We start from the raw sequence: 27,393 nt of genomic DNA, 5'->3' as shown, positions 1-27,393 counted from the left end.
GCGGCCATGGCTCACGGGCCCAGCCGCTCCGCGGCATGTGGGATCTTCCCGGACCGGGGCACGGACCCGTGTCCCCTGCATCGGCAGGCGGAATCTCAACCACTGCGCCACCAGGGAAGACCCCAACTGTATTTTTGCATACTCCTTTTGTCTTCAGACATTTCACACGGTTCCAACAGTATTTGTGCTATGGGGAATTCCCTGGCAGTCCAGTCGTTGGGACTCCCACACTGTCACTGCGGAGGGCCCAGGTTCGATCCCTGGTTGAGAAACTAAAATCTCACAAGCCACATGGCATGGCCAAAAAAAAAAAAAAAAAAACAAACCTCATGCCATGAATTTCTAGACTTTATCTGTGCATTCTGTGTAAATAATTACTGCTTCCTTCTTGGGAACCTGGATTGCTACCTGACATCCCTAGTACTCTTGGTTTCTGGAATTGCGTAGAGGCTTTAGGAATCTCCTGGTCCAGTGATTTTCAAATTTTCGTAGCAGTGGGACTCCAATGTAAAAAAGTCTATTAAAAGTGGTATTTTACTAGTATGAATGTAAGTTATAAGTTCAGTTTTATAACGTTTACTGATTATAGAATCAGGCAGTTTTGAATTCCAAAAGGAATGAAAGGAATGAATAAATATGTGAATAGTTATGGAGAACACATTCAGTCTTAAAGCATCCTCAGCACCCACGCAGTTTGGATAGTGTGTTTGCAAAATGCTGCTTCAACCAAGACATGAAGGTCTATGAGCTGCTTAACAGAAACTGGTATCTGAGTTGAATCCTAATTTTTCCTAGCTTTTCCACTTCTCTGGTCATTTATTTTTCACTTGAAATCCTTTGGTCAGGTTGCAACAATTTTTAAGATTACTGACAGATACAGTTATATCACAACCAGGGAACATGGTATTATCACACTTTCACAGAATGTGCTACTAGATAATTCTAAGTTGCTTTCTTGTATTGGTGCTCTCAAATTTGGTAATTCTTAAATTATAACTTTTCATTGATTTAAAAGTTTAGATTGCATAATATTTTTTAACAAGTTAAAATTGATTAGATTTCACCAGACATACTTCATTTTCCATTCAGTTAGGTGATATCAAATTCACACAAATGGAAACACTAATTTTACAACATATAAATGAAATAATTCATGATCAACGCTTATGATGTTTTAGTTCATAAAACCCTGACTCAACCTGAATTGAGTTTATACCCTGCATGGAAGCGGACTTGATCGTTGGAAAAATGCTCAAGCCCCACTGCAGCAACTCTGATTCAGTTGGTGCCTAGGGCTCAGGCATTTTTCCTAGTGCCCCAGAGAGTTCAGTGTGTGACTGAAGTCAAGAATCACTGCCCAGGAGGCTGTGTCTTAAAGCACGCAGTATTGGTGGAGAGGGTAAGCAGGTTATGCCCTGATGACAGCAGACACCATTCTTGGGACTGCAGGGAGATCGGGACCTGTGTGTTGTAAATAGGGCCATCAGACACGCAGTCCCATCATCTGCCTTTTAGCCTAACTTTGTTCAGCAGTACCTGGCAGGAAAGGAGGATGGGGATGGATAGAGAAATTCCGCTTTGACCTCATGGTCCCAGCAAAAAAAAATGCTGAAAGAAAGGAAGCTAACTACTGGCTCTTGAGCTTCTTGTAGCCCTGATTCTGCTAATTTAAGGGATTTTTTTCCCTCAAGGGTAGTTTTAATTTGCACTTTATTGTGACTTCAACGTGTGCAGCTCGAGCACATTGTTAGGTGTGTAACACAGTAAAGACTGAATGAGCTCAGAACTCAAGCCCTGCTATAGATAGTACTGCATTTATAATTATTGACATGAAATTTTTATTGTATTTTAAAATTCATAAGTTAAAAATTACACAGCAGTTAAAAATTTTTTTGAGATCAAAACAGTACTAAAATGAACTTTGGAACTGATTTTAGGATTATTTTGGACATACACACTACTCATGGACACTAAATGAATGAAGTTAATAAATCCCTGAGAACTTGACTGAAGCAGAATATTCAGCCATGAACATATTCAACAAATATTTGTTAATACTACTGTGTACCTGGCATTGTGCTAGGAGCTGGGGAAGAAGTGATGAACCAGACTCCTCTTAAGGCAGGAGTGTTACAAATTATTGCACAGATAACTTAAAGTGCAATTGTGACACATTCTGTAAGACAGCAGTGGTGCTGGGAGACTGAGAGTATCTCAGGAGGACCCAACCTTGATGGAGAAAGTCATTATTATTAGTTTCAGGTGAGCAACATAATGATTCAATATTTGTATATACTGCAAAATGATCACCACAGTAAGTCCAGTTAACATCCATCTTCTCACATAGTTACAGATTTTTTGTGTGATGAGAACTTTTAAGATCTACTCCCTTAGCAACTTTCAAATATACAATATTGTTAACTATAGTCACCATGCTGTACATTCCATTCCATGACTTACTTATTTTTGACCACCTTCAACCATTTTTCCCACACCCCACCCCCTGCCTCTAGTAAGCACCAGTCTGTTCTCTGTATCCATGAATTTGGGTTTTTTTTTAGATTCCACATATCAAAGAGATCATATGGTATTTGTCTTTTTTAATCTGACTTATTTCACTTAGTATAATGCCCTCAGGGTCCATCCACATTGTCACAAATGGCAAGATTTTGTTCTTTTTTTATGGCTGAACAATAATATCTATATCTATAGATATATAAATATATAGATATCACATTTTCTTTATCCATTCATCCATTGATGGACACTTAGGTTGCTTCCATGTATTGGCTATTGTGGATAATGCTGCAGTGAACATAGGGATGTATATATCTTTTCAAGTTAGTGTTTTCACTTCCTTTGGATAAATACCCAGAAGTGGAATTGCTGGATCATATAATAGTTCTAGTTTTAATTTTTTTAAGGGACCTTCATACTGTTTTCCATAGTGGCTGCACTAATTTACATTCCCACAAGGGTTCCCTTTTCTCCACATCCTCACCAACACTTGTTATTTCTTGTCTTTTTGATAAACAGCCAATCTAATAGGTATGAGGTGGTATCTCACTGTGGTTTTGACTTGAATTTCCCTGATGATCAATGATGTTGAGCATCTTTTAGTGTTACCTGTTGGCCATCTGTATGTCTTTGGAAAAATGTCTATTCAGATCCTCTGCCCATTTTTTAATCAGTTTTTTTTGTTTTTGCTATCAAGTTATATGAGTTCTTTATATGTTTTGGATATTAACCCCTTATCAGATATATGGTTTGCACATATTTTCTCCCATTTTGTAGGTTGCCTTTGCATTTGCTGCCTGATTCGTTTGCTTGCAATTAATGGAAACAACCTAAGTATGTGTCGATGGATGATAAAGAAAATAACAAAAACACCAAGCTCATAGATACAGAAAACAGATCGGTGTTTGTTAGAGATTGGTGGGGTGGGGGGAGGTGGAGGGCAAATGAGTGAAGGGGATCAAAAGTTACAAACATCCAGTTATAAAATAAATAAGTCATGGGGATGTCATGTACAGCATGGTGACTATGGTTAATAATACTGTATTGCATATTTGAAAGTTGCTAAGAGAGCAGATCTTAACGGTTCTCATCACACAAAAAAATTTTTGAAACTATGTTGATGGATGTTAACTGGATTTATTGTAGTGATCATTTTGCAATATATATATATAGAGAGAGAGTCATTATGTTGTACACCTGAAACTAATATAATGTTATATATCAATTATACCTCAATTAAAAAAGAATCTGGTAAACGGTGACTTCTATTTGCGCCTTTCTTAACTTGCCACTCCTTTAAGAAATGGGGGAGGAGCATTGTTTTTTCTCAAAATAAATCATGTTCATTCATTTTTTTTAACAATTTCACACCATAAATAGAAGTGCAAAGGAAGTAAAAGGAAGGAGTGGGGTGGGCAGGGCCTGGAGTCATTCCTGCCCTGTGTTATCTTGTTTAACAGGGCCACCTGGGGCGTAGGAAACACTGACAGATGTGCACTGGGGATTATTACAGAGACAATCATTTAACTTAACCCTCCCAGTGTCATTATGCCCTTGAACATGGAAGGAGACTGAAGCTGAGGTGGTAGCTTGCCCCATGGTGACCCTGATGTGGTAGAGACATATGACTCTAGATCCCAGATCCCAGGTTCTTACCAGTATACCACGTTGACAGAAAAACACTTTTAAGTATTGTCTTAATCATACATTTTATCTTTTATCTATAACTTAATTATCAGGTTTTTTCTTTATGCTAAAAAAAATGCCTGACCTGGATCAGAGTCCTGCCAACAAGAGTTTAATAGGAGGACGATTTACAAACATGAGGCAGGGTCTAAGTGTTCTTAGTGTTTTAGCAATAACCTGGAAACTTGTTAGAAATAAAAATTTGGGGGCCCCATCCCAGAACTGCTATATCTGAAACTCCTGGGGTAAGGCCTGCAGTCTGCTTTTACGTGCCTTGGCAAGTGATTCTGAGGCAGCTAAAACTTGTTTTAAGGAAATGAGCAAGGGATGGTGTACCCTGGGGGCTGGTAACTGCCAGTACCTGCTCTAGGCCTGGAGGTAAGTAGAAGGAGCCATTCCTGAAACTGGAAAGAGCAGTCTCCTGCTCTCCCTCTCCCCCCTTCCCCCCGCATCTACTACAGGAGCATGTTGGGACGCAGAGAAAGGGGAAGAGTAGAACTAGCAGAGTGAAGGGAAGGTGCCTAACACAGGATGTGCTGTTGGAACATATCCTTCCCCCTCTTGTCAATAGGGTAGAGAGGTGCTCTTGAAATCAGAGTTGGCCAGCTATGATGGCCCTGATGGTGGACATGGATGATGGGAACCTCTGTCCTTTCATCTTCTGGGCCTTCTCAGTGCCTTCACTGCCCTCTCAGACTTTCCTAATCTTGGCACTGCCACCCAGGTTCCCCGCCCCCTCCCAACTTTCTGTGGAGTCTAACCAGACCCACTTTAATTTTTTGGACAAAGTAAATGCCATCTCAGTTGGGGGAAGGAACTGGAATCTTAGAAGCAGCCTTTGTTTAGAGTGCCTCAACTTCTGCCTCAAGAATCACAGCAGCCTTGTTATTGGAGAGAGAGATTAAGTAACCTGTCTGGCTGTGGTCAGATTTGAACCTATTGTTCCATTAGGCCAAAGCCCAGTATTGAGAGATTCTAGTCACTTAGCAAACCATTAGCTTCTCATAGAAAGAAAAGCAGTTTTTTACTTTACATACTGACCATGAAAGTAATTATTTTTCTGTATTCTGAATTTAATGTAGAGTTTATGTAAAAAAAAAAAACTCCCTAAAAGTAATGTCATCTTTTTTTTTTTTTAGACAAAGGAGTAAATTACTAGCAGCTTGTTTTCTGATAATTTTAAAATTAAGTTGTGGGAGAATGTCTTCTAGTGAATAGACTATGCACTTAAAAGCTCTATTTCTTAGGAATACTTTTTAAGAAAATATTTTTAAATACCATTCTCAGTTTTCAGTCTAGAAATTTTTAAAATCAAAGTTCTAATGAGTTTACATTTATATTTTAGTTGATATTAATGAAGTCTTATGCATATTGTTGCTAAGGATCAGAAGGCTGATGCCTATAGCTGAAATTGTTTTTTTTTAATTTAACTTTTTATTTTGAGCTAATTGTAAATTCACGTGAAGTTGTAAGAAATAATACAGAGAGATCTTGTGTACCCTTCAACTAGTTTCCTCCAATGGTAGCATCTTGCAAAACTGTAGTACAGTATCACAACCAGGATATTGACATTGATACAATCAATCTGCTGCTCCAACTCAGATTCCCCTTTTACTTCTGTTAATTTACGTGTGTGTATTTAGTTCAACGCAATTTTATCGCATATATAGGTTAGTGTGTTCCCCATCAGTTCTATTATCACAAGGCCATTATGACCCTACCCACCAAGTGGGAGGGGCCCTCACTAACCTCTGGCACCACTGATGTGCTCTCCAGCTCTCTAATTTTGTCATTTCAAGAATTGAACCATACAGTATGCAGCCTTTTGACATTGGCTTTTTTCTCTTAGCATGATTCCCTTAAGGGTCATCCAAATTATTGCGTGTATCAATAGTTCTTTCCTTCTTATTACTGAGTAGTATGGATGTACCACAGTTTATTCATCCGTTGAAGGACAACTGGATTGTCTCTAGTTTGGGGCTGCTGTGAATAAACCTACTACGGACTTTCACATACAGGTATTTGTGTGAAAATAAGTCTTTATTTTGCTGGAATAAGCGCCCAAGAGTGTAATTACTGGGTCATATGGTAGCACGTTTAGCTTTTTTGTTTTGTTTTAAAGACTATATTTTTTAGAACAGTTTTAGGTTCACAGCAAAATTGAGAGGATGGTACAGAGATTTCCTGTATACCTTCTGCCCCCCCCCACATGCATAGTCTCCTCCATTATCAGCATCTGCAGATGGGATACCACAGTGGTACATGTGTTACAGTTGATAAGCCTACATTGATACGTCATAATCACCCAAATCCATAGTTCACATTAGGGTTTACTTTTGGTGTTTTACATCCTATGGGTTTAGACTATAATAGACAAATGTATAATCACATCATTGTAGTATCATTCAGAGTAATTTCACTGCCCTAAAAGTCCTGTGCTCCATGTATTCATCCCTCCCCTCATCCCCCAACTTCTGGCAACCACTGATCTTTTTACCGTCTCCATAGTCTTGCCTTTTCCAGAGTGTCATATAATTGGAATCATACACTATGTAGCCTTTTCAGATTGACTTCTTTCACTTAGTAATATGCTTTTAAGTTTCCTCCATGTCTTTTTCATGGCTTGATAGCACTTTCTTTTTAGCATGAATAATATTCCATTGAGTGGATGTACCACGGTTTATATATATTCATTCACCTACTTAAGGATATCTTCATTGCTGCCAAGTTTTGGCAATTATGCACGTGCAGGTTTTTTTCTGGGCATAAGTTTTCAACTCCTCTGGGGAAACACCGAGGAGTGCAGTTGCTGGAACGACGTGGTAAGAGTATGTTTAGTTTTCTAAGAAACAGCCAAACTGTCTTCCAGTGACTGTACCATTCTGTGTTCCCACCAGCAATGTAGAGTGGTCCACTTTCTCCATGTTCTGGCCAGAATTTGGTGTCACTAATTTTTATTTCAATCATATTGATAGTGGTATTTACTGTGGTTTTAATTTACATTTCCCTAATGGCTAATGTAGTTGGACATCTTTTTGTGTACTTACTTGCTCTGTATCCTCTCTAGTGAACATGTCCATGTCTCTTGCCCATTTCCTAATTATTATTATCTTTTTTAACGTTGAGTTTTGAGAGTGCTTTATATATTCTAGATACTAGTCCATTGTTGGAAATGTGGTTAGCAAATATTTTCTCTCAGTCTGTGCTTATCTTTTTGTCCTCTTAATAGGGTCTTTCACAGAGCAAAAGTTTTTAATTTTGTTGAGGTCCAGTTTATCAGTTTTTACTTTTATGGATTGGGCTTTGAAGGCCAAGTCTAAGAGCTGTTTGCCTAGCGTTGGATCCCAAAGATTTTCTCCTTTTTTTTCTAAAAGGTTAATTTTAAGTATTAAGCCTGTGATCCATTTTGAGTTAATTGTTGTAAAAGGTTGAAATTATTTTAAATGAAGTTAAATCAAGGTCTTAGTCACTTCTATTTATACTGCCTTTAAACTGTTGATGAACTGATATCAAAGTATGATAGTTAGGCTTTTCACCCTGGGTTTGATGTAGCTACTAAAAGTAATTTAATGTAAAAATCAATCAAATGGGTGTCCTAATTAATGTTTCAACCTTTGGTTGCTGAGTATCATTTGAAAAAATTAATTGTAGTTTGCACTGGGAAGTTGCATAGTTGGGAAGTTGTATAGTAATTGGCCTTGATTTTAGAATTTGTGCAGCATGTAGAAATGATTCTGAGGATCAGTATTCTGCTTTAAGTTATTGTGGGAGTACCTATAGAAACTGTTCAAGATTAGGCTGTGCGAGTTACTCCTTACACTTAAGAAGTTTATTAGAGAACTTCTATTCACCCATTGCCCTGAGGCTTTGGAACATCAGAGGAAATTTGAGAAGGGGCACTGGCTGTGAAATTAGACTTTCTGGGTTCAAATCCTGATTCTGCCACTTAACTGGCTCTGTAACTTGATATCTTTTTGCCTTAGTTTCCTTATCATAAAATGGGTGTGGTAATTAAGTACCCACCTATTACAGTTGTTATGAAGCTATTACTCACTTAAAACAGTTTCTGATACATAGTGGGTGCTCGATAAACTTCAGTAATTATTATCCCTAAATCATTGATTTTATGTGAAGCTGGGTGGGGAATATATTTTTTATATTAAGCATGATTCTATTAGGATTTGACTGCAAAATTCAGATAGTTTACAGTCCTTAAACAATAAAAGAGAGACTTTAAACAAATTTTGTGTTTGTAATGGGCACCCCCTTAGGCCCCCTGACGTGGGAATTCACTTTCCTTTTCCAGGAGGCGTTTTCTGAAAGAACTCTGAGAAGCACTGCTCATTCACTTTTCCTAATTAGGTCTCTCCTAACGTTTGTGTCCTTTACAGGCTAGACAGATCTCTCTCATTTATCCAGGATAGCTGGCTCCACAGCCTCTCAGCATTCTGAGCATCCTTCCCCAGACACTTCGCTTTGGCGATGTCTCGTAAGAGCTTGGTGTCGGAGGGGTATGCCTTCCTCCAGACCAGCATGGTAATGCAGGTTGAGATGTCCCAATCTCATAGCAGCCACTACGAGGAAAAAAGTGTGGTTGGTTAATCCCCTAGTTCGTTTTTTCAGGGTTTGTCCTTTCCTTTAGTGCTATGATTGCTTTAAAACAACAACTGCAGTTCTCAATTCTCAGTGGGTTACCATAGACATTTGTTTCAATGCAGGTTTCTTTGGCCAGCATTAATATCTTAAAAGACACTGTAATTAGGAAGGGTTTATAATAGTCACAGTAGAAGCAGCCTAGCACCTATTGTCTTCGTTCATTTGTTATCTGCCTGGCATTTGTGACCCCTAGCTGATGCTTTTGTTTTTCTTTCTGTCTATAAAGCATCATTTTGACTCTTTGTATCTTCAAGTTTATAACTTTTCAATCTGATTTCTCATAACCACTCTTATCAAGGTCCTGGGTCCCACCGTGATAGAAAACAGCCCATCCTTCCCTCCAACCCCCCCCGCCAAACCCCCAAAATGCTTTTTTGTTTACCTATTTATTGGCATTCACTTTAGTTTTGTGTGCTGAAATGATTGAACCATTTGAAATGGGTCTTTTTATAGGTTGAAAAATAGTTGAAATAGCAGTTTTATTCTCATTTGTGGTAAAATTTAAGGACTTAAGATGTATAGGAATATTATTAGAAGTATTTTTATTGCTATAACATTGAAATAAAAATAATTCCATTTGTGGTTGAAAATTATATTAATAGAGTTGAGCATATAATATTAAAACCTAATTAGATAGATTTACTGATTAAATTAGTTTTAAAATAAAAAATATTGTCACAGAATATTTTATGTAATAGGATATATATAAAAATGTCAGTAGTTTTATTGGGAAGAAATGTTATAACTAAAATATAAAGTAAAATAAGTATGATGGAATTCATCTTCGAAGTAGAATATGAAAACTAATTTCTAGTATGTGACAGACAAAATATACCAGACAATTAAGGAGATGATTTTATTCAAGTATTGCAACAGGGAGGATGTATATTAATGGAAAACCTCTCAAAGAAGGAAAAAATGGGGAGTTTTATAAAACTAGGGAGTCAGTAAGGAAGGGTGAAGGTGGCTCCTATCTGGAAATACAGTCAGCCCTTTCTTGGAACACAGAAGGTTCAGTGCTTCTTAACCGTGGCTGCTTTCTGGGAACACAGGGCTCAGGTAAATTTTAACATTATCAGATGGAACAAGGTTACTGATATTACCGTATTAAGTTATGTTTATAAATTGTGTGAGATACACACCACGGTTTGAAAATAGAATTCAGTGAAAACTTTACAGAAGCTTCATTTGTAACCTTAAAATCTATAGGTTTCTTAATATTTATTTCTGCACTGGAGGACTAGAACAGGGTGGCTTTGTCTTGTAGGGGTGACCAGGAATTGAAATTCCTCACAAGCTAAGCAAGGGGAAGAAACCAGTGGAGAGGGAGGTTTGAAGACCAAGGGCAGGCCAGTAGCCCTATAGTAAAAGTGAGACCCGATAAAAGTGACAGCCCTCCCTATGAGGTCTCTTCCAGTGAGGAAGGAAGGAGGTTAAAGATGGGCATTTATAAGTGGGTCCGGGTAAAGGAGGGAATTTTGTGGATTTTGTTAAATATAAATTTTAAAAGGACAAAATCATGACCCATATAAAATGAACGTGGAACAACGATTTTATTTAACTAGTTAATTAATGAAAGAACTAGACAAATGTCACAACCATTTTAAAAGAAAAGTTGACTTTATATAGAGTAAAGGAATGTTGAAATGAGTTTACTGATGGAAGCAAAACTGGCTTTTCCCACTGCAGGAAGGGTTGCCCCTTCACCAGACAATTATGAGCATGTCCTCAGACAAGAATTATTTGCATTGCTATCAGTCACCTACAATTTACCAAGGTGTAAAATAGCTCAAAGGCAGTGAAAAGACCAAGCCCTAGTAGGATCCGATAATTCCCAGAGGCTCCAGTATTCCATTGAAAGGATATTCAGTAATCTCTTTTGCTTGCACCAAAGTCTTTCATTTTTCCTAGCCACGCTTGCTGTATAGTAACTACATGCTTTCTCTAATATTCAGTTATCAGTTGATTGCCCATTTCTCTGCTTTAAAAGCCATGTCTGATCCTTTCCTTTCTCCCCACTCTTTCTGGTCTCCATCAGGTCAAAGGAGCCTGGGGCAACCAGGATGTCTAAATTTATATCCAGCTGCAAATACAAAATACAGTTTGCTCACGTTTGGATTGCTTTTGCTTAACGTCTTGTCTTTTTCTTGGGATGGCATTTAAAATTTTTTAATTTAATGTTATAAATGATAACCAGGGTTTCTTTATATTATCATATAATTTTAAGTTGGGAGTTAATCAGCAATAACCATAATAGTTTGACCACATAGCAATCTAACTTTAGGTTTTCATCTATAAGTTGAAGGTAAAAGTTAATAAATTTGAGTAATTAGCCAAATGGTTCTCAACCTGGATGATTTTGCCTCCCAAGGGCATGCTACTGGCATCTAGTGGGTGGAGGCCAGGAATGCTGCTAAAACTTCCTACAATGCACAAGACAGCTCCCCCAAAGCAAAATTACCCAGTTCCTACTGTTAATAGTGCCAAGGTTGAGAAACTCTGACAGCCCATTGAAAAATGTTAGAGGAAAGCTAAAGTTTTACTGTAATAAAAATAATTTTATGATCTTAAATCTATATGAAAAACATAAATTTTATTTTTATTGTTTTAAAATAATCTTATTACCAATTTTCCATTTTTAGAAATTAAGCCATCAGTATTACCTTTAACTTGACAGACTAAATGTTTAAGTGGAAACAGATGCCTTTCCCTTGTAATGTATATAACACTTATATTTTTAAATTATTTTTCCTATTTTAGGTTTTATTGAAGAAACAGAGATTCATCCCATTTCTAAGATTAATATTTACAATTTGGATTTGTCGACCTTCTTGTAAGATATATTTGGCAATCAAAATGAAAGCTTTCTTTGAAGTTTTAGAACAATTATACAGGAAAGTACTTCTTGGAGCCACACTTGAAAATGACGGCCATGATTACATCTTTTATCTCAACCCAGCATTTTCAGATCAAGATTGCTCTACAACCACCTCCTCAGACTGCTCAAACATCCTTGATGTTCAGGGCAAGCATCAGCCATCCTCTGTCAATTTGGCTACCCCTTCTGTAGCACCTGTGTGTTTGCAGAGACATTTTCAGATGAACAGTACCCGAGAAATAATGCTCCTTCAGTTAACAGTGATTAAAGTGATGATGACCAGAATATTATCTGTCGAAACTGAATTGCATGCAAAGGAGAAATATAGGGATATAATTAAAATGCTTTTAAAATCATCTGACATCGATTCTAAATTAGTAAGCCCATTTGCTTTTGGGTTTTTTTTTTAAGATCTAGATTTTTAAAATATAAGTTTTAACATTCAGTAACAGTAGGTAAATTTATTTGTTTTCTTATAGACCTGTATGTTCCAAAACTCGGATAAATTGTTATCTCACATGGCTGCAAAGTGCCTTGCACTACTTCTGTATTTCCAATTGAAGGAAAAGGTAAGATAAGTAATCAAAATATGTTACTGTTTCTTTTATAGTTTCTTTAAAATTGCTCTCTGGCATTCAATATTTTATCAATAAAATATTTGCTCACACAATAACGTGTAAATCCACAAAAGTGTAAGAATAGAATAATATGATGATGGCTTATATCAAGGATTAGAGTCTTAAATATGTTGTAAATATTCACAAATCAGATTCTTAACCCAAAAGATGGGTTTCACATCAGAGAGTTCATAACTTTCTTCAGATTGTCAAAGAAGTAGGTGGGCCTCCTTTCTCCCCTCCAAAAAAAGGTTTAGGAACCCCTGCTTGAGACTAAGACCATTTTCACAGGTTTAATATAAATAAATTCTAAGAGTGGTCCTCAGCATAATGAAAAAATATGAACAAATTATCAGATTTTTCTCTTATCTCTGAATTAGTTAATAAACAAATCTAAATTTACTGACTTCTTTCAGCTATAATTGCTTGTTCCTTTCTTAAAATAACATTCTTTCCTGAATTAAAAAAGGCAGTATTTGCAGTAGAAAATTTGGGAAAAGAGAAAATGTATAAAGACCAAAATAAAAATTACATATCATTCCAGGTACCAGAGATAATAATCACTGGTAATATTTTCATGTTCCCTTTGATCTTTTATTTCTATGGCATATTGAATTTCTTGATTTAAGGAATATTAGGATATTTGTGTCCTTGTTTTAACAAATATTATCATACTTTTTTTTGGAAGGGAGTAAGCAATGTTGTATTGAGTTGTATATAATAGGTAATTTGTAATTGTAAAGAAAATATTGTATTATAACTTCTTTAAATTTTTTCTAACTTCTAGATAACATTGAGTAATTCCTGGATTTCTTTTTGCCAAAAAAATCTTTCTGAATATACTGAAAGTGATAAAGTAGTACACTGCCTCTGGATGCTTACCTTTGTAATAAAAGAAATCTTTAAAGATACATGTTCACAAAAAACAGGTATGAATTATGTTTCCCTGTAAACAATGGTCATTATCTTGTTCCCAAGGAGCATTATAGTTATATAATGAAGAGTAAAACTTACTTTACAACGTCTGATCTGTCTTGAAGTATGAAAAACTAAAGAATTTTGCCCCATATTTTTTGATTGAGGATACCTTTTTAAAAGGAAAAAAAGTAAAACTTCACTATTATTAAAAATTGAAATTAAAGCTTTTCATTTTTATATATCCTTTGCATCATCTGATGTTACTGATATTTGTAAAATGGGTATTAGCCATGGTTATTAGCTCTTACTTAGTCTGTGTATCTTCATTTGTTCATGTTCATATCATTGTTCATGATAAACAATCCAATCCATTTTTTCATCTTATAAAAGGATAATAATTATAAAAATTGAATTGTAAAATTGCTTTTTAAGAAGTCTTTGTTTTTCCTGTTGCTTATAATTACTATTTTTTTAATCACAGAAATTCTAAAGCAGTTCCTGACTCCTTTTGACACTATTTTTGAAGTCTTTTACAATTCCTTATTTTCTCAGCATTTTGAAAACCACCAAGATACTTCTAAACTAATAAACAGCTTGATATGTTTCCTGGAATTGCTTGAACTTCTTATAGCCTCCAGAATCCACCTGAAGTTACATTTCACTTGCCTGAGGATGTTATTTTTGAAACCTTCTTGTGTGTTCAACGTTATTACCTGGCCTATTCAGGCTTTTGTCAAAAGGAAATTCATCATATTCATCAAAAAGTGCCTTCTCTGCAAAGTGGGTGAAGACCTTTGTCGGGGATCCGTCCCTACCTTCATGGCACCAGATCATCCTTTAGATGTGGACCTGTTGGCTTTGGCTGATGCTGTTCTGCAAGCTGTGGATTTGGGCTTTTTGAGGACACTGTCTGTCTATGGAAAACCTTCCTGCTTTGGAGGCGATGAAGTCCAACCTGGATGTGAATGTGTCCCTGGTCCAGATCATGTGATCCTTAGAGCAGCGAGCTTACTTATCATTAGATCCTTAGAAATCAAGTTTCAAAATGGTGCTTCAGCAAATGAAATGAAAGGTAACTCTCTCAAACTCCTTTTGTATGCAAAGTAATGAATTATTTACTGAAGTAAAATTATTCGTAATTATCAAATCTCAGGACTGTAATTTCACAATTTAAGCTATATGTTATTCTAGTTATAATTTATTAATTTTCTTCAAAAAAAAGAGAAAAAACTAGAATTACCTTAAGAAATAAAGTTTCAGTTTTGTGCTCTAAACTGAATTTGCATAGTATAGTTAATAATTGTGTTTAAAAAATAAAGATGCTGTTGAGTCACTTCAAAGTAAGCAATGTAAGTCAATTCATATTCAGATACTTGTAGTATATTATTCATATTTTCCTTCATAAAATTGGTATATCTACTAATACAGATTTTTGACAATTAGGAGTTGAATCGAAACTATTATGTCAGAAGTTATATTGATGAAGAAATTTTTGTATAAAATTTCCAGGATGTTAACTTAGAGTCCAAAGAGAGCCATTTAAAGTATTCAGTGTAGGTGCTCTGTTTCATTTGAGAAAAATGAATAGTAAACAGCATAAAAAGCAGCATAGAGTTTCAGTGAAAGGTCTGAATTGTAAGCAGTGACTTCCCTGAATTGCTTTAGGTAACATTTAGCTTGTAGTAACAACATTGCAAGATATAATCCTGTGCAGTTATCATTTACAACACTAGATGGCGCGTGTTATATGTCAAGAATTTTAAATTGCAGTTAAAACTCCTCAAAACCTTTTTGACTTTTGTGCTTAATAGTAGTACTTTCTTTTAATACTTTAAACAATTTTAAACAAACAAAAAAATTTTTTTCTGTTATTTTGAGGGCAAATTATTTTTGTTTGGGTGCATTGTTGCCTCTAGTAACAAACCATGTGACATCCAGTGAAGTGATTTCTGTTGCCTACCACTCATTCATTTATATGCTTTTAGCAAGAATTTATGTAACTTTTATTTCTCAGAGATAATTAGTTATTTGGCAGCGTGGGAAGTAGATGATCTGGCTATACATTTTAACTGTATCCTACTGACTGGGTCATTTTTTTCTCTGAAGCTCAGTTTCCTAATATACAGAGTGGAGATAATCCCTAACTCACAAACTTTTTGAAAGTGTGAATTATGAAAATGAATTTTAAAATACTCTAGATATTATAAATTTATATATAGGCAAGTTATTATAAATGCATTCATAAACTGTTGCTTGCTCTTTGAAATTTGCATTTTTTTGAAGTTGATTTACAGAGGTTCATGTCTGAGTTACTGACCTTCTTAAAGCCTCACCTTCAGCCGTCTCTGCAATCACACAATCTTTGTGAGTGGTTGTCTAGGGTCTTCATAGAACAAGACGATGACATGCTGGAGGCTGCCAAAACAGCAATGGGCATCTACCTGAAGTTGACCAGGTTCGTATATTTTAAAGTAATTTTATTAACTACATCCCAGGAAAGCAGAAAACATTTTTAATAATGTGTTGGACATACTATTTACTTTCCATCATTAGGGGAAAAAAAAAATCCCTAACAATCTTGTGGTTTCCTTATAAGTTCCAATTCCTTTCTTTAACCCTGCCCTACGTGAAAATAGATTACATTTGAGTTCTCATTATGAAAACTTGGCTGGCTGGGCAGATCTAGGGATTAGAACTAGACTGATATTAGACAGCATGGGTTCTGGCTGAGTCACCACCTTTGCTTTACCTGTGTGATCAGGAATAAGTTAATACACTTGTCTAAGTCTTAATTTAATTGATGTTTAAGAACTCTCTTCACCTCTAAGACTAACTTGTCTGTATTGAACTTCTGTAAGGTGATTTTTGCCTTTCTAAAGGTGAGTACAATCTTGTAAGTAATCAAAGGAGCTGTTGTAAATTTTCATTTTAATGTACAGTTGAACTGGGATTGATATCATCTTGAGGCAGATATCTGAAATTGATTATGAACTTACGTTACTGATGACATTTTATACTGATCCTATTTCTGTTTATTAAAACAGCTGTACTTGGTCAATCTTGGGTCAATCTTCTTGTGGCAAATATCTGTAATTGGTAATGAAGTTAATAACTGAAGACCTTTTACACTGTTTCTGCTTCTGCTTTATTAAAACCTTAAAGTATTTGCTTTATTTCCATTTCTTTCTTGGCTTCAGAGAAAGGGATTTCTTACTAATGACTGTCGGTGCAGTGTTGTGCTGCCAGTTCTTACTTGTATTATGACACTGCTGGCAGTGGCTGCTTTCAGACTGTAAGAGTTTGGGGCCAATTTTCAAAAGGTTCTAATCAAGAACACAGAATTCCTGCATGCGATTTGAATTAGGCTTAGAAACGGTCAAATACAAATTCTGTCTGAATGCACATGCCTCGTAGAGTATATCTTAGTTGTATTCAAAGCTGACTTCTTACTCATCAAGAAAGAGGAAGCCTCTGAATTAAATTTACTTTGTATGTGAATTTCTAACTTTCTTAGCTTGAGTTTAGTGTGCTCGCAGAGGCATGTGCTCATGTCACATGTATTTTTTTTAATGTAACTGTATTAGTTAAGAGTGACTGGCTATAAGTGATAGAAATCAACATAAGTTAGTCTAAGCGAAAAAAAAATGGAATTTATTGGCTCTTAATTGGGAATTCTAAGGGGTCAAACTGGCATCAGGTGTAACTGTATATGACTCAAACCATGTCATTGATTATTTCTCTTTGTTTCTATCTCACGGCTCTGAATTAACTCTCAGACAGGGCCACCAGCAGTGCCAGGCTTACAGCAGCCTTACAGTTATAATCTTTAATGGTGCCAGCAGAAGTCCTGGAGAGATCTGATTAGCCTACGTGGGTCACAGATTCATGTTGGAATCATGGTGGCCAGGAGCTTGGGTACTCTGATTGGTCATTCTGGGTCACATTCCCACCCCTGTTGAGGCAAGTGTGGAAGGAAAGGAAGGAGGTTAATTCCCACCTTACCACAGGGAATTAGTTACCTGTAGGAGCAAGGAATTCTGATGTCAAGAGACAGGAAGACAGAGGACTTTAATTGGGCAGGTAAAAACTAGAACTACCAAAGTCAATGGATTTTATTTATTTTACTGAATCAGATTTATATGCAGTTTGTGGAAAAAGAGATTGTTTTGAAATTTTTTTTGTTTTTAAAATAATGCATACATTAAAAAGAAATCTGATAGGAGAATTTATGGTTTGTGAATTACATCTGTCAAAACTTGTATTTGTAAACAGTCATTAATCTGAAGTCTCTGCTCTCTTTGTTTTCAGAGAATGTGAAGCTACTGAAAGCTTGACCCAAGAAAAAGAAATGTGGAACCATCACACACATGAAAATGGCTATAATCCACACTGTATTTTTTTATTCTTATTAAAAAATATAGGATTTGATTCTACAGTTCTTCTTGATTTTTTGATTTCATCAGAAACCTGTTTTCTTGAGTATTTTGTTAGGTATTTAAAATTATTGCAAAAAGACTGGGATAATTTTTTCACCATTTGCAAGTACTTTGATATAACTGAATCTAAAGATAATGTAAATATTTGTTGTTGTATCTCCTCACTTGTCCAAGACAGAAGCAGCAACCAAACAGAGCCTAGTCCTTTGGCTGTTCTTGGTAATCACAGAGATGCTCATGCTTGGGTCTCCTGGGCTTCTGAAGCGTCTTCTGAACCACTGAACCATGCTGTGATGTCTGAGGAGGCCCAGGCCACACTCCAGGCTAATAATCTGTCTCCCCAACGAACTTCTCAAAGTCTGGTAGATTATGAAACCTCTGATGATTCTGAAGAAGAATCCACAGACCAGCGTTTAGCAAACAGTAGACTAACATCTTTACACCAAGAAGCAATGAAGAAAATTCAGGACACAATTGGAACAAGTAGGGGTAAAAAAGAACTTATCCTGGAGTCTCAGTCGAGGTCTCTGGTTCCCAAAGAATCTAATACTCCCTTCTCTGTTGATTGTGACATAGGCCCAAATAACATTGTTTCTAAAGTGGGAATATCTTACAGAACAGTAAAGTGCTTTGAAGAGCTACAAGGTGCCATTTATCGTTTGCAGAAGAAAAATCTGTTCCCATATAATCCAACAGCACTTTTGAAGTTGTTAAAACATATTGAGACAATATATAATAGAAGTATGACTCCTTTGTAAAACAGGAACTGGTTTTCCGTAATATAATTGTGCCTTAATGAGGTAACAGTAAAAAAAAAAAAAAAAAAAACTTCAAAAGGGTTTTCTAACATGCTTTTCCTTTGCCTTTTGGAAGCTGCCTAGTGACTGAAAAAGATATATCAAATGATAAGTCACTTGATACAAGTACAGCACTCAAAATTTATGGTAGTTCAACTTACACAAATTTGGGATAGTTATTGTATTACTTTCTTATTGCTGCTGTAAAAATTACCACAAACTTGGTGGCTTAAAACAACAGAGATTTATCCTTTCACAGTTCTGGAGGCTAGAAGTTCAAAATCAAGATGGCTACAGGGCCACACTTTCTCTCAAGGCTCTAGGGGAGAATCCTTCCCTGCCTCTTCCTAGCTTCTGGCCATTGCTGGCAATCCTTGGTATTCCTGGACTTCCTGGACATCACTCCAGTCTCTTTCTCTGTTGTCACATGACATTTTCCCTGTGTGTCTATCTGTATCCAGTTTCTTGTAAGGACACCAGTCACTGGGTTAGGGCCCACTCTCATCCAGTGTGACCGCATCTTAGCTTAATTATATCAGCAGGTACCCTATCTCCAAATAAGGCCACATTCACAGGTTCTGGGTAGATGTGAATTTGGGGAGGGATGCTGTTTAAGCCAGTATGGCTGTTATTTCCCCCTGAGGTATTTACGTGTAATGTAATATGTAAAAAACTTGAATCTTAGCAGTTTTTTAAAGAGAGGTGATTAGCTGTATATGTATATATGTGGTCTACAAACACAAATGTATTCTTTAAAAAGAGTTTTAATAGGTAATTTTCCTATTTAAAATTGTTGTGATATGGATAATTATATTCTGTCTTTTTGAGAGGAGGCAGTAAATTCAAGTTTTCACGTCATTACAGGCATACCTCATTTTATTGTGCTTCACTTTATTGTGTTTTGTAGATACTGCATTTTTTACAAATTGAAGGTTTGTGGCAATCCTGTGTCATACAAGTCTTTTGGTGCCGTTTTTCCAACAACATTTGCTCACTTTGTGTCTTTGTGTCACATTTTAGTAATTGCAATATTTCAAACTTTTTCATTATTTGTTACAAATATAAAACTAATGGATGAGGAGTTGCTTCTTATGGATGAGCAAAGAAAGTGGTTTCTTAAGATGGAATCTGCTCCCGGTGAAGATTCTGTGAAGGTTGTTGAAATGACAACAAAGGATTTAAAATATTATATAAACTTAGTTGATAAAGCAGCGGCAGGGATTGAGAGGATTGACTCCAATTTTGAAAGCACTTCTACTATGGGTAAACTGCTGTCAAATGCATTGCTTGCTACAGAGGAATGGTTCATGAAAGGCAGAGTCCATCAGTGGGGCAAACTTCATGGCTGTCTTATTTTAAGAAATTGCCACGGCCACCGTGATCAGTCAGCAGCCATCAACATTGAGGCAAGACTCTCCACCAGCAAAAAGATTACACCTCGCTGAAGGCTTAGATGATGGTTAGCATGTTTTAGCAATAAAGTATTTCTTTATTAAGATATATAGGCATAATGCCATTGCACACTTACTAGACTACAGTATAGTGTAAACATAACTTTCATATGCACTGGAAAACCAAAAAATCCGTGTGACTCACCTTGTGATATTTGCTTTATTGTGGTGATCTGGAACTGAATCCACAATATCTCCAAGGTCTGTGATGGATTTATATACTGAGAGCATAACTATATTGCGCTGGTCAGTCTGTCATTAAGACAGTCTGAAATGTTCTTAAAATATTTTTTAAATGATCCTTTTATAGAGAAATATAAGGAGACTGAACCTATCAGACATTAAAATATATTTTAAGGCTGTGTTAATCAAAACAGGGTAGTACTCATTCAGGTAGAAATGGGAAGATCAGTGGAACTAAACAGAGGATGGCTAATCAAAATAACAGATACTAATGTTAACCAAAGAGAAATGCAGAGGTCAAAAACTCTGTTTGGTAACAGAGTTGGGGGTATACATTGGGGCAGCTTCTACATAAATTAAAAAGTATGTATCTTCAAGGATTTTCAATGCCACATTGTTTATAAAAGCGAAAGACTAGAAATAATCTGGTTAAGTAAGTCATAATATATATATTCATAGTATGTATGCTCAGTTATATATACTTGTGGAAAGAATGAGCTGTATTCATGTTTACAGAAATGAAACATCTACAGTTAAAAAAAGTGAGTATACTGGGCTCCCATTTGTTTAAGAAAAGAAGGTGGGGAAGGAGTAATACACACACATTTATATATGCCTTTGTGTGTTTATAAAATATTTATGTAGGAACATATAAGAAAATACTAATAGTGGTTGCCCTGGGAAACAGATCTGAAGTAGAAAATTTGACTTCTCATTATATATCTCTTTCTACTCTTGTTTTTAATTGGGTACCTTTTTTTTTAGTTAAAATTTTTTTAAGGAAAGGAAAGAAACAAACTTGATTCTTTATGTTCCTAAGGGTACATAAATGTTAAATGCATTAAAAGTCATGCTTATAAAGATGTGTTTTTGACCTGTGTTTCTCTATAAGGTTAATAAGGAACCATCAGTCCCTTGTTATAATATCTAAAATTAGGAAAAGGCAGTCTCCTATGTATGCAGAATGTTGGCATTTCAGAGACGCTACATATATTCAATATAACTAACCCTTAGGTGTAAGCCAATTCCTCCCACCCTCACTGAAGCCCTGCTGTTGGTGAAGGTGACTTGACTCTGGCCATGTGATAACTTTCCTGGCTGTTCAGAGTACCAGAGCTGTCCTGAGGTAGTCCATAAAGGAACACAAAACTAGTGATATTTGCACGATGAGTTTCCAGTCTGTAACTCCACCTCTTCTTCAAGTAAACGCATGTGTGTCCAAGTGACCACTAAGTGTCATGAATCTAATTTATTGTTTTAACTTAAAATACAACAGATACAGCAAAATACATGTATACGACTTGATGAATTTTCACAAACAACATACCTGTGAAACCAGTATCCAGATCAAGAAACAACGTTACTGACACTCAGGGGTCCCCCTTGGATCCCCATCCAGTCACTATCCACCGGTAAAGGTAACTATACCCTAAATTGAGACAACATAGATTAATTTTGCCTAGCTTTGTCTTTTATGTAAATGGAATCATAGAGTATGTGTTCTTTTATATCTGGTTTCTTCAACATTATTTGGAAGCGTGTTCTAATTTATTTTTTAAATAATTGCCAAGTAGCTGCATTTCAGCTATTAGTAACAAAATACTTATAACTCCTCAAAATTGTCTATGGCACTCCCAGTGTGCTAGGACAGTGAAATTGACAAACAGTGGTTGAAACAAAATAGAGACTCAAACAGGTTATACAGGGCCTTGTGCAGTTGGCCCCAACCTGTTCCTCTAGTCTCACCTGTGGTTCTCGCCCCACTCACTGTCTTAGGAGTACCACCTTTTGCCTTACATATTCATTCATCAAGCTCCATCTTTTTTTTTTTTTTTTGGTCAAGCCCCATCTTAAATGTTGGACCTGTGAAGCCTTCTCCACCTGTTTTGAACCATTAGATCTTACATGCTTTATGTTCTCTTCACTGTGCTCTTTCCTGTATTGTAGCATTTGTCACATTATGTTTTAATAATTTGCCAACCGTCTCCATTTGCCATGCTCTTTTTACATTGTCCCTTGTGAACAGCATCATGTCTGCCCCATTATTATAAACACACCACAAATGTTAAGCAAATGAGAAGAGATCCTCTCCAAGGACTTGATAGTCTTCTGGGGCAGACAGGTGTGCAGAGACCTAAAATCTTTAACGCATATATGCCGGTTGCTGTTCCAAGTGCTCTGATAAATCCTCACAATAATAGGTACTATTATGATCCCTATTTTGCAGATGAGATTAACTTGGTAAACTGGTAAAGTGGCAGAGCCGAGACAGTGGATCTAGTCAGTCTAGTTCCAACCTTCTCTCCATAACTGCCTGTCTTCAAGCAGAGGGTGGTACACATGCACTATTAAAACTAACGTTGTACTATGTGTGGTAAGTGGTATGAAGAGAAGTCACGCTGGCAAGCTATGCTGGGGTCAGAGCATCCAAGACCTTGTGTGCTGTGCTAAGGAGTTTTGACTGTTTTGTAGGCAGTGGAGAGCCAGTGTGGTTTTCAAGTAAGTGACTGGTTTTGTGTTTGAAGAAAGTGACTTCTGTAGCAATATATTGGCTAGGCAGACAAGTCGAAAGATTGAAAAGAATCCTGGGGAAGTCCCACTGGCATCAGGGGCAATGGGAATGGAAGAGGGGGAGCAAGGCCTTCTTGCTGAATGCCTGCATCAGGCCCCCTCCCTCCATAGACCCACTAAGACATGAGTAAAGGAGCAGTGAGACACACAAGCACTGACTGAGCAGTCCAAGAAAGCCAAATCCTTAGCAGGTCTTTGGACTGAGGAACAGCAGGCACAGCTGAGGACAGGGCTACCACACTGAAATGGGATTAATTAGACACATACTGAATGTTGAGAACCACCACCACCCCTAACCTTTTCCCCCAGGAAATTAGAAGAGAGTTCTGTGGAATCAGACACAGATTTAAGAGGAAAGATCTAAAGATACATTGTGTGTGTGTGGAGGGGGGGGTTCCCCAAAGAAATTACTCGGCCAAGTTTCCCAACTATGAAGCCCACAGTCACAAACCACCCATGGGCAGAGTTTCTAGTTGGCATTTATGTGCCCAACTCTTACATAGGAGTGAACAGCCAAGGATCACGAGGCGTTTGCGGAAAGCCTCTTAACATGACAGAGGCCAAAACAAGACAGATTAGGCAAGGAGGAGATTAATCTAGTAATATCCTCAGAGATAAATGGTTATAAAAGATAATACATAAAAAAATATTCAGGAGAAACAAACTTCTTATAAATGAATAATGCAATAGCAGAAATGAAAAACTCAATAGAAATGTAAGTTGAGGAAAACAGGACGAAAAAAATTGGAAAATAAAGAGAAATGACAAAATTTGAGGACAGTTCACGAGGTTCAATAACTGAATAGCAGAAGTTCTAGACAGAAAAGTGGAAACAGAGAGGGAAAAGTACTAAAGTAATCCAGGAAAAATTTCCAGAACTGAAAGACTGAGTCTTTCAACAATGTGTGAATATATAACTGGAAAAAAAATACACCTAAATTTTACAAAGGACGGAGAGGATCAGCCTGAGACAGGAGGTGTTTTCTCACTCGCACATGCACGGTGGAGATGCAGCTGCTGCTGTTCACAGAAATAGGGGAAGTAGGTCTTTACAGTCTCGAGGAAAATGAGTTCCATCTTCACCAGAGTGACTTGGGCACTGTCTTCAGCACATATTCGTGCCCAGCAGACAGAAATCCTGTGTTGAAAATGAGAAGATCAGCGTTAGAGCAAGACATAGGAGTCATTTGCCTATGCATTATGAAAATCACAGAAGGTCTGATTTCCCTGAGACTAGGGAGAGGAAGGGAAAGAGCTCTGGATGAAGAAGGAAAGTGAAAAAAATTACAGAGGCCAGAGAACAAGAAATACTTTGCAGAAACTAAGGTCAGGTAGGGCTTTGAGAAGGGAAATATATATGGAGTTTAGTATCTGAGAAGAAGACGCTGGGCGTTTTGACCATCAGGAAGCTGTTGTTCACTTGTGACAAACCAGCTTTAGTTGGACCCGGAGAGAGGAGACAGAGAGGAGGTAGAAACCACCAGGACAGTGATTTTCAACTTATTTGTGTTCTCTGTGCCATCTGAATACTGGGATTTGTTGTGGCACCTGTGACATGACTGTGTCATCACTGACTTGAATGCCATCCCCAGAGGCAACATTGTGGTCACCAAGCACCTGCTGGGAATCTGACCTGCCTCCTGACCTCTCCTCAGGGCACATGTGGCCCACTCATGCTGCATTTAGCCCACCTGGGCTGCCCAGGGGTTTGGAAAAACTTGACCTAAATACTGAACTTTAATTGGTCTTTTATGAATTGTCATTTGTGACACCGTATAGAGTTGTCTTGCTTTATATTAAAATACTCATTTGAAAATTGTGGTTGATAAAATGCCTTTTCTGACTATATTATTATAGGTCAGACTAGTAAACCAACTGTAAGTTTTTCTAATTATTCTAAGGAAAGTGGAGCTGAACAAAGCAGATCAAAGCCTTTACAGTTAACCCCATGTATCCCCTCCTAACTATACAGCTCACTAGTATTTTTTAAGATATAGAAAAAACAGGGATCCCCTTCTAAATTTGCCATTGGCATTAACCTTTTCAAGTAGATTGACTAAACTGTAGTACAGTTACTCACTGTGTTGGGTAAAATACATGTTTATATATACCCTGGATCGCTTGTGGGTTTTTTTTCTCTTTGGAACTTTAGCTATTTTTTCAAAGAAAGTACAGTTTTCTAATACTTAGAAGAACTGAGAAATGGAATGTGATCAGGGTATGATTTCCTTTCCAGTGAGAAAAGTTCAGGTGTTTTTAGTCTGGTTTGAGACAAGAGTCTACCTAATCATTGAAAGCCGTAGAGTTTAAAACATGGGTTTACATTAAAGATATTGTCTAGGAGTGGGGATTGGGATTGTCTGTGGCATCATGATAGCATGTGGGGTTTTTTACAGTGCTTTAGACCTCCTGCCAGACACATTTCTCCCTTGAGGCCCACAAAGTGAACACACCAGCAGCACATTTATGATTGCTTATGACTTTGTTTTTTAAGTTATTTAACAAACTATAATAAGGAAGCACAGGTTTTCCTGCAGCTGAACTTTTTTTTATGGCTAAGAAAGGAAGTTTATTTTCCATTTCTAAATTGCTGACTTTGTTTGTTCATTTCTGTAAAACATAAGAGTAGTATAGCCCACTACTGTAAAATAGAATTGGATTTTTGACTGCCGATTTTCCTATAAATTGTCTTTTAAATTTTTTTTCTGATTTTGCTATTTTTTTCTGTAATAAAGTGGAAAGATTCCCCTTACTAGATTGTTGACAAGTAAAGCATTTTTGGTGTCATGTAGCATTCTTTGCTTGAATATGGCATATGTCCTCTTGTGTGTCACTTTTAATATGTATAATGAATGATTTGATGGTTATATGGAAGTGAAAATGAGTGGTGAACTAGAAAATAAAATTGATTGGCAACAGCTTTATACTAATGAGTTTTATTAACAACTAAGAGTGAAATTAGAGTAACATTTAGGAGTAATCACAAACAGCCTGATTCTCTGAAAGGTCCGTATGGACAAAAAAGTATGTCAAGACACCTTCAGATAGGGATTTGGAAATGGATCTTGAACAGCACTTGCACTTCCTAGATCGGCATGGAGAGAGAAGAAACAACCAAGATTCCATCAGAAGTTTTTCTTTTAACAGCATTATAAAAAGTTAGTTAACAGTATTGTTTATTTTGTTCTTTAATAGTCTGTTATGGAGGGTGGCAAAGGACCATCTACAGCAAAGGTATGTCATTCCAGGTGTTATAGGTCAGTGGTGACATACCCACCATGGGAGGCTGGACTCACAAACACAGTAGCATGCCATGTGGGACAGTGATAAGTAGAAAATATGATGCTAGAACTCTTATGCCATCTGTGTTATACACCCGGGCTGTGCAACTTGATTTGTGAACCAGCTGATGAAAAAAAAAATCACTGTAGTATCTCAAGAAAAGTGCTTTGGGACCACCCAAGACCAGCGTTTGAGGTTCCAACTGTATTATGTGACTTTTAACCTAAACCTTTGGGTAAGAGTTCTTTGGTCTGGTCATGTACAAGCAGCAGACAATAAATAAATGGACTTTATATTATAAACAATCAAAAAGTTGTTCCTTTTTAATAGTTGAAAAGTTGTTCCTTTTTATTGAAGTATAGCATACATAGTTTTAAGCTTAAAATGATTTTTCTTGTCATAAATTACATTTTTGCCATTACAGTTTATTCTTTCTTGTTATTTCCTTTGTTTACTCTTGGGTTGCAGATGGGTTGTTAATAATTTGTACTAAGTCTTGTAGCTATTTGGAAAACATACCTACTTTTTTAACTATACAAATCATTACCTTTTATGCTTTCAAAAAAATGTTTGAAAATTCCTTTTTCATCAAAGCCAAGACTGAAGCCATAAGTGTAGACTCCATTATATGCAAATTTAGTTCACTTTCACTTTTCCTGCCCCCTCCAGTTTTCTGGCCATTGTTAATTTCATCTGAATTCATAAACCAAATTGCTGTTTCCCCAAAATTTGTACATTATATAGCTTCTCCCAATTTTACTTTTTCCTTTTACATTCCATTTTATTATTACCATTATATTTATTTATTACTTAGTCTTAACTCTGTTTCACAATCTGTCCAATGAACTAATCTCAATTTTGGTTCCTCTCGGGTAATGTTTCCAAGAAGGAAGTCTAGGGTATGTCTCTCAGCAATTTTTCCAGGAAGGGGGATATATTTTCTGAGACCTCATATATCGGAATGTCTTTTGGTTGCCATTCCTTTGTTGACCTGAATAACAACTTGTTTGAGAATAGTTTTTGTGTTACAACTTTTCTTAAACCATTGCCATTTTGCTCTTGTTTTCTATCCTTAGCTTCTGGAGAAGAAAGCTAAATCCATCCTCATTTGATTATTTTTAGGTTAACTAATTTTCTGATGGATGCATCCAAAATAATTTCTTGTCCTTGAAATCCAGAAATTTCCTGAGGTTCTGACTACGTCTGGTTCTCTTTTGAGTATTCTTGCCTAGAACAAGATGAGTCTTACATACCATCCCAGATATGTTTTCTAGGTTCTCTTTTGCCATTCCTTCAGTATTCTTTACATTTCATTTTTTAAATCATCATTTGTAGATTGAGTTTCTGCTTTCTAATCTCCATGCTTACTTTCCTCTCTTAACACCCTCATCTTTGTTCTTT

General features: G+C 36.5%; 1 protein-coding gene across 5 annotated transcripts in view; it reads left to right on the top strand.

Annotated features, from left to right (window-relative positions):
• The window catches only part of LINS1 (lines homolog 1), a 29,475-nt gene extending 3,841 nt beyond the window's left edge, over positions 1-25,634 (top strand). For 3 of the 5 annotated variants that reach the window (XM_027083230.1, XM_027083232.1, XM_027083231.1), the window contains 6 exons: positions 11,620-12,114; positions 12,217-12,306; positions 13,142-13,283; positions 13,754-14,344; positions 15,556-15,727; positions 17,581-25,634. In XM_027083230.1, coding sequence (XP_026939031.1) covers positions 11,620-12,114; positions 12,217-12,306; positions 13,142-13,283; positions 13,754-14,344; positions 15,556-15,727; positions 17,581-18,466 — 2,376 coding nt within the window. In that variant the 3' untranslated portion in view covers positions 18,467-25,634. The remainder of the gene's footprint in view (positions 1-11,619; positions 12,115-12,216; positions 12,307-13,141; positions 13,284-13,753; positions 14,345-15,555; positions 15,728-17,580) is intronic. The other 2 variants (XR_003428020.1, XR_003428019.1) reach the window with 2 other exon arrangements.
• The last annotated feature ends 1,759 nt before the right edge of the window (positions 25,635-27,393 follow it).

This window comes from Aethalodelphis obliquidens, unplaced genomic scaffold, assembly GCF_003676395.1.
Source record: "Aethalodelphis obliquidens isolate GAN/ISIS:26980383/991018 unplaced genomic scaffold, ASM367639v1 scaffold49, whole genome shotgun sequence".
Taxonomy (NCBI): Eukaryota; Metazoa; Chordata; class Mammalia; order Artiodactyla; family Delphinidae; genus Aethalodelphis; species Aethalodelphis obliquidens.
The sequence above is the reverse complement of the archived record's forward strand: the minus strand, read 5'-3'. Positions and strand labels throughout refer to the sequence as shown.